Source organism: Primulina huaijiensis, chromosome 5 (assembly GCF_012295235.1).
Source record: "Primulina huaijiensis isolate GDHJ02 chromosome 5, ASM1229523v2, whole genome shotgun sequence".
NCBI lineage: Eukaryota > Viridiplantae > Streptophyta > Magnoliopsida > Lamiales > Gesneriaceae > Primulina > Primulina huaijiensis.
In genome coordinates this window covers 2201917-2209314 of record NC_133310.1, presented here as the reverse complement: position 1 = coordinate 2209314, position 7398 = coordinate 2201917, and the positions used below count along the sequence as shown (strand labels likewise).

At 40.3% G+C, this 7398-nt stretch overlaps 2 protein-coding genes and 1 non-coding gene across 3 annotated transcripts in view; 1 reads left to right on the top strand and 2 right to left on the bottom strand.

The window, feature by feature from the left end:
* The window catches only part of LOC140977437 (uncharacterized), a 9126-nt gene extending 5055 nt beyond the window's left edge, over positions 1-4071 (bottom strand). The window contains exons 1-2 of the mRNA XM_073442185.1: positions 3666-4071; positions 2763-3416 (exon numbers count right to left, since the gene is read on the bottom strand). Of these exons, the coding sequence (XP_073298286.1) occupies positions 2763-3416; positions 3666-4071 (1060 nt within the window). The remainder of the gene's footprint in view (positions 1-2762; positions 3417-3665) is intronic.
* The window catches only part of LOC140976273 (F-box protein At5g07610-like), a 34598-nt gene that overhangs the window by 18283 nt on the left and 8917 nt on the right, over positions 1-7398 (bottom strand). The gene's annotated exons all lie outside the window — the stretch shown is intronic.
* Positions 4601-4706, top strand: LOC140977922 (small nucleolar RNA R71). The gene has a single exon (XR_012175487.1). It is a non-coding gene; the product is annotated as a small nucleolar RNA R71 (small nucleolar RNA).

Here is a 7398-nt window from a genome sequence, read left to right as displayed (position 1 = left end):
TTACACTTGAGTACTGCTTACCATCCCCAGACAGACGGACAGTCAGAGCGGACTATCCAGACTTTAGAAGATATGCTGAGAGCTGTAGTACTAGATTTTGGTACTAGTTGGCAAGATTCACTAGCTCTTTGTGAATTCTCGTACAACAACAGCTATCAAACGAGCATTGAGATGGCACCGTTTGAGGCATTATACGGGAAGAAGTGCAGATCTCCGTTGTACTGGGATGACATCTCAGAGGTACCAGACTTAGGGCCAGATATGATCCGTGAAATGACAGAGAAGGTGAAGATCATTCAGAAGAGAATGAAGACAGCGCAGGATAGACAGGCGAAGTACGCGAACATCAGACGTCGACCATTAGTATTTGAACCGGGAGACAGAGTATTCTTGAAGATTTCTCCTTTCAGAGGCGTTGTTAGATTTGGAAAACGTGGGAAATTGTCTCCGCGATACATCGGTCCATACGAGATTCTCGAGAAGATAGGAGATCGTGCCTATCGACTCGCCATTCCTCCTTCTCTATCTGGGATACATGACGTCTTTCATGTATCGATGTTACGTAGATATATGCCATACAGTTCTCATGTCATTCAGCCTGAAGAAGCCGAGCTAGATCAGACTTTGAGTTACGTTGAGCAGCCAATTCAGATTCTTGATCGAAAAGAGAAACAGCTCAGAACGAAGACTATTCCATTAGTGAAAGTTCAGTGGAGTCGTCACGGTATTGAAGAAGCGACTTGGGAAACAGAATCAGAGATGAGACAGAAATATCCAGAACTATTTGTATGATGTGAGTATTTATTCAGTCTTGATTATCTTGCTTTTATACCCACTTTGATTGATTGCCTGAGATTTCGGGGACGAAATCATATCTTAGAGGGGGAGAATTGTAATGACCGAGAATTTTATGTTGATAATATGAGATTAATGATTATGACTTGTAGCGCTTATGGATGGATCAAGTCGCGATCAGAATGGGACATGCACGAGTTAGGCGTGAAATCCCGTATGTATCGCGCACATGCGCGGTAGAGAGGCGCGCATATGCGCGAGTTCCATGTGCCGAGGTCGAAGGCCTCGCGCACATGCACGAGAAGCGACGCGCATATGCGCGAGTTGCTGGAATTGATTTATGCGGAGACCGTAGGTCTCGCGCATATGCGCGAGAAGAGGGCGCGCATATGCGCGAGCAGCAGAACAGCCAAAATGCCGAGACCGAAGGTCTCGCGCATATGCGCCGGTTGAGGTCGCGCATATGCGCGAGACGTGTAATGCAAAGATGAAGCCATTTGCCCCTTGACATGCATGATATATATATACAAATCTTCATTCATTCTTCCTCATTTCTCCAGCAGACATCGAGACAAGTTTCAGAAATTCTCAAAGCTTCAAGTTTGATTCGTATTGTGAGTTCACGCGATCCGACCGGCTGATTTTCAATCCGAGTGTAGATTCTTGTTCCTCTCATCAAGAGCTATCTAAGAATGTAAGTGTTATTACTTTTCAACATGATTTGAAGTTGAGATGGTTGGGGGAAATCAGAGTTTGATTGTTATTAATTGTTCTTGTGATTATTGGGAACGTTTATTCGCAACCGGATTGAAGAAATGGTACCGTATGCAATTGTTATGAATTTCAGCATATATTGATTGAATTGAATAGATTTTGACATGCTGGAATTAGAATTGAGATGATATGATCTTGCTTATGAGTTGTTGAGCTTGTTGTTGGCATTACCGGTATCGAAAGATTACGTCGTTATGCCGCCGAAGTGTACCGAGATTGAATATTAATCCGTACATGTATTGCTTGAAGTTAGAGATTGATATGGTGCATTGTATATATGTCATTTCAGATTGGGTTTGACAGATTCGATATCAAGAATACTAGACTTCGACTTCTACGAACGACAAGAAAGGTATAATTCATGTGAGCACGGGAAGACATGACTCGATTCAGACTGGATACGAGTTTCCCAAAATCACATACTAGATTCGTAATTATGTTTGATTATGATTATGTCTTGTTTATAGATTTATATTCAAGCAATTGAGATAGGAGTCATTGACAGATTGTCAAACTAGACGTTCGGTGTATCGACGCATAGGTGCAGATCATCTCCGATTGTAGACATTCGATACAGATATGACCGAAGTCTAGGAATAAGACGTACCGCCACCCCGATTGGGAGAGTAGGTGGGAGACTTGTTACGTCTTATTCACACCGGGATCCCTAAACTTAGATATGAGTCGAGTCAAAGAATAAGAGTTGAAGAGTTTTATCTGTATTCACTAGTGTGTCATAAATATTGATTTATGTGTTATGATTTTGTATTTACTTGCATGACATGCATGTATACATGTTTTATACTGGGATTGTTCTCACCGGATTATCCGGCTGTTGTTGTGTCTGTATGTGTACATAACGACAGGTGGGGCAGGATCATGGTCGCGAGCAAGATGAGAGATCAAGACATTGTGGTGATTTCGGGCATAGCAGATTACTAGTCGTTTGTACTTGACGTGTACTGGATTTTCTGAACACGAGTATATGATTGTACTAAAACAGACTTGTATGTACATTATGTTTGTTTAATCGAATAAAGAATAGTTCCATGCTTCATTTATACATTTGATTTAATGTTAAAAGCAAAATTTTGACCCACATTTTCTAGCAAAGATCCAATTAATCCCAAAAGATAATCGAGTTAGAGCCCGGGTCCCACAGGAAATAATAACAGAAAGTTTATTATTCTCACCTAGATAGACGTATTTCAGATGTGGAGGTAATGGTTTTAGCTCCAGCGCTGGTGGCTCTGCTAGACTTGACTTCTGAGGGATCAAGTCTCTTCGATCTCCCAAGTCCTCTAATCTCATCCTTATTGGCCTCTTCCATGGCTGGTTGGCATTGAGGTATGCCATTATTTCGGCTTTCTCTGCATCCAATTCGTCTTCTCTCAATTCAGTAGTGAGAGTGGCTTCCAAAGGGTCCCTAAGAAAATCCTGCACATAGTTAGACACAAGAGCATCAAAAGCATCAATTCTATAACAGCTATCAGAATGCAGTGTATGCTTAAGTGCATTAAAAACATCAAATGTAATCTCTTCCTCCCCTACTCTCAATGTCAACTTCCCTTCTTGAACATCAATCAGTGCCTTGCCAGTTGCAAGGAATGGTCTCCCCAAAATCAAGGGCATCTCCATATCCTCCTCCATGTCGAGCACCACGAAATCAGCAGGAAAAATAAACTTATCCACTTTCACTAGCACATCCTCAATAACTCCCCGTGGATACTTGACAGATCTGTCTGCCAGCTGTAAAGAGATCCTCGTTGGCTTAGGTTCCCCCAATTCAAGTTTCCTAAACACAGAAAAAGGCATCAGGTTAATACTTGCACCAAGATCACATAACGCTTTACGAAAAACAACATCACCAATCATGCAAGGAATAGAAAAACTCCCTGGATCCTTAAGTTTCGGTGGGATCTTGTTTTGTACCAAAGCAGAGCAATTTTCGGTTAGATTCACTGTCATGTGATCCTTCAATTTCCTCTTGTTTGCGAAGATGTCTTTTAAAAATTTAGCGTAACTCGGCATTTGCATAAAAGCATCGGCAAAAGGAATATTAATATGCAATTTTTTAAATATCTCAAGAAACTTACCGAATTGCGCATCCAGTTTGGCCTTTTTTAATGCTGCAGGAAACAGAGGAGGTATAACAATTTTAGGTTGTGCAGTGGGTGTTGGTGTAGTGTTAGAAGACTTACCTTTAGATGTCGCAGTATGCTCATCCAATGTTTGAGTTTTCTCTTTTTCTCTGGTCTCTAACACTTTCCCACTCTTCAACTCGATGGCCTTCACTTGCTCTTTTGGATTTGTTTCTGTGTTACTTGGCAAGGTGCCCGGCTCTCTACTTGCTATCATCTTGGCCAACTGTCCAATTTGATTCTCGAGCCTTTTTATCGATGCATCTTGGTTTTGAAGTCTAATTTCAGTGGATGAAATAAACTTAGACATCATTTGCTCCAGGTTGGACTTTTCTTCTCTAGGAGGATCAGATCTGTACATCGGTTGTTTTCCATATGGTTGTCCTCCCTGTGGTCGATTCTGACTGTTTTGGCCACCCCATGAAAAGTTGGGATGTTGCCTCCATCCAGGATTGTATGTATTCGAATAAGGGTCATTCCTTGGACGGTTGTGGAGTCCTACTTGATTGACTGGTGCCTCGTTTTGCACATAAAATGGATTGTCATCTTGTCAGTCCTTCACAAAATGTTCACCTCCACACTTTTCACAGAATATCTCTTGAAGACGCATAGCTGTGCCACCCATGTTCAAGTCATCTAGTTTCCTGTTCAACACGTCAAGTTGTGCAGTAATGGCAGAAAAATCAGTTACCTGATGAACTCCTGCACTTCTCCGCTGGTTGTTCCTTTCAGATTGAGGATGATAACTGCTAGCAGCCATTTCCTCCAACAACTCATATCCTTCTTCCGCAGTTTTTCTCAACAAGTTTCCACAAGTAGCAGCATCTATCATAGTACGGTTAGGAGTAAGCAAACCATAATAAAATGTTTGAACGACTAGCCCAAGTGGTAATTCGTGATGTGGGCATCTTCGTAGTAGATCCTTGAAGCGTTCCCATGCCTCATATAAAGACTCCTGATCGAATTGAGCAAATGTTGTAATGTCTGCCCGCATCTTCATGGTCTTGGATGGAGGAAAGTATTTAATGAGAAATGCTTTCGCCATGTCCTCCCATGTAGTGATCGAACCTACAGGCAACAAATTTAACCATGCTTTAGCTTTATCACGTAAGGAGAAAGGAAATAAACGCAACCTAACAGCATCATCAGAAACTCCATTGAATTTAAAAGTATCACAAATTTCGAGAAAATCTGCGATGTGCGTGTTTGGATCATCTATTGCAGTTCCTCCAAATTGGACTGTATTCTGAATCATCTGAATGATAGCTGGCTTGATTTCGAAGTGGTTTGCCCGCATAATAGGCCTCACAATGCTGGGGCGTGCCCCATCCAATGAAGGCTGGGCATACTCTAGCATCGGTATGCGGCGTGGCATCTCGANTATAGGATGTCGGTTCGCCAATGGATGCTTGTGACGTGCCTCATCTCGACAAGAACCGGGACTTCTTATTTTATAGCTTCCGCATATGTATTACAATGGATTTTATCTTAGGGTTTGAACAAGTTTCACAATGTTTATGACTATATGTATAACAATATGGCGTATGGTTGTGTATGAAAATATTGTTGATGTTGTTGTATATATGGTATTGCTTGGGTTTGTGGTTTAGACAAAAATGTAGGGACATCATGCCAAAATTTTTATAAACCGTCAAATTGATGCCCCTTGTTTGAATTGCTTCATAATTGATCGAGCAAAACTTGCACTGTTAAATCCTTAATAAAAATAAGGTTTTGTATGCTCAAAATTTATCGCAAGTGCACGATGTCAAGTAATAGTATAATGTACAGGAGTACGAATATGGTTCCACTGGAGACTGTATTTAAAAATTATTATTTTCAGTTATTAAATCATTAGCAACGAAAAATTTATTGGGTGTTTTATTACTACTATGATCAAATAAATAAGCAAATAAAATGATTCAAGAATTAAAGAATGAGAATTTATATCTAAAATGGTTGAGTAAAATTCAATAAGAAATGGATTTGTTGGGAATATCGGTTCACCTACCCCTCGTTAATTAATTAATTCGTTCGATATTGATTTTATACTTCCGACATGATTTTCTATTCAATTGAACATACTCTCTCGAGCTATGACAAACTAATTCTACTCAATGAAGTAATTAAATATCTTTAATTATTTATCAAGAGTGAATTGCATTTCGATCTATGAAATCCCCTAGTTTTCGACCCTTATGACTATGACTATCAACGCGTATCCAATTTCATATATCTATGTAAATTGTAGATCCACGGATTATACTACTCGTCCCTATCACAAGTTATTCTCTCGAACTCACTCGCAATATGAAAACGTTGTTAAAGTTAGCTACGCTCTAACAACACGAAGAAAAACAATAGTATAATCAAGAATAAACCAGAAATCGAAATGTGAATTAAATTAAATCAAAGTTTTGGGGTAGGATCCCCTCAAATTCAAACAAATTTTAAAGTTAGCTACTAGAATTCATGATTGAAATCAGCAAAACAAAGTTTAAAAGATGAAAACTAAATTAAAAATACTAGAATTGACGAAAATTGCGAAGAACGATGCCCGGATTCTTCAAATCTTCAATCCAAGCGCCCAATTCTCTCCCAAGCTTGTGGCGGCTGCGAAAATATGTCTGAATAATGATGAAGAATCGTCCAATCCCCCTTCCTATCTCAGTCATCTCCAAAAATAAGGTAAGGAATCGTCCACAATTTTTTCCAAAAATACAGACGCGCCCAGGCGGACATAAGGTTCCGCCCGGGCGGATGGCTTGCGCAGATTTTATTTTTCTTTCTTCTTTGGCGCGCCCGGACGGACATAAGTTTCCGCCCGGGCAGATGATTCTCGCAAATCTCGAATTTTTATCATACCTTGGACGCGCTCGGGCGGATGGAAATGTGCGCCCGGGCGGATGGCTCTCGAATTTCTCCCTTTACTCTCCAGTTTTGCACAAATCTCCTGCATTTTCGCCAACTAAACACATGAGCAACACGAAGATATAAATTATGCTAAAATAATACAAAATGCATGAAATCTAAATGATAAATGCAACACAATGCGACATAACATGATACGAAAAACAAGTAAAAACCACCTCTATCAATAAAATAGTTAAATCATTCAAATCCTATTTTGATTATGATAATTATGTTAAGTATAGAGTAAGGGTGTTACATTCAAGGTCATAACTGGGCGCGCGGGTGCGCCTTTGAGAGGGGAGACGTCGCACGCTGGTCTCTGCCTATGTAGGTCTGTGCGCGCCCATCACGCTTGTGCATGCCTAGAGAGATTGTGCGTGCAGGCACACCCAATATGGGCACCCCACGAGCTCGGCATTGTCTCGGTATCAGGAAAAAAAAAACTATATTTGCGCAAATCGCCGCCTTTTCATTGCTGGAACGCTGTAGAAATTGTGCGACGATCCTGTAGTTTTGAATTTTTGAAGATTTATTTTTTTTTAAAAAAAACTGAATTGTAATTCGAAACTATCAACTGAATCCACGAAAAATCTATCACTACAAGAAAAATGATTTTCCGCAGCACGTCATCAACAGCGTGCATTGAAAGCACGCTGCAGAAACTATTTTTCACGGCGTGCACCTATATGTGCGCTGTTAATTGTGTTACACTTGAAAGTAATAACAGCGTGCATGCATTTATGTGTGCTGTTAATAAATTATATTTTCGCAGCGC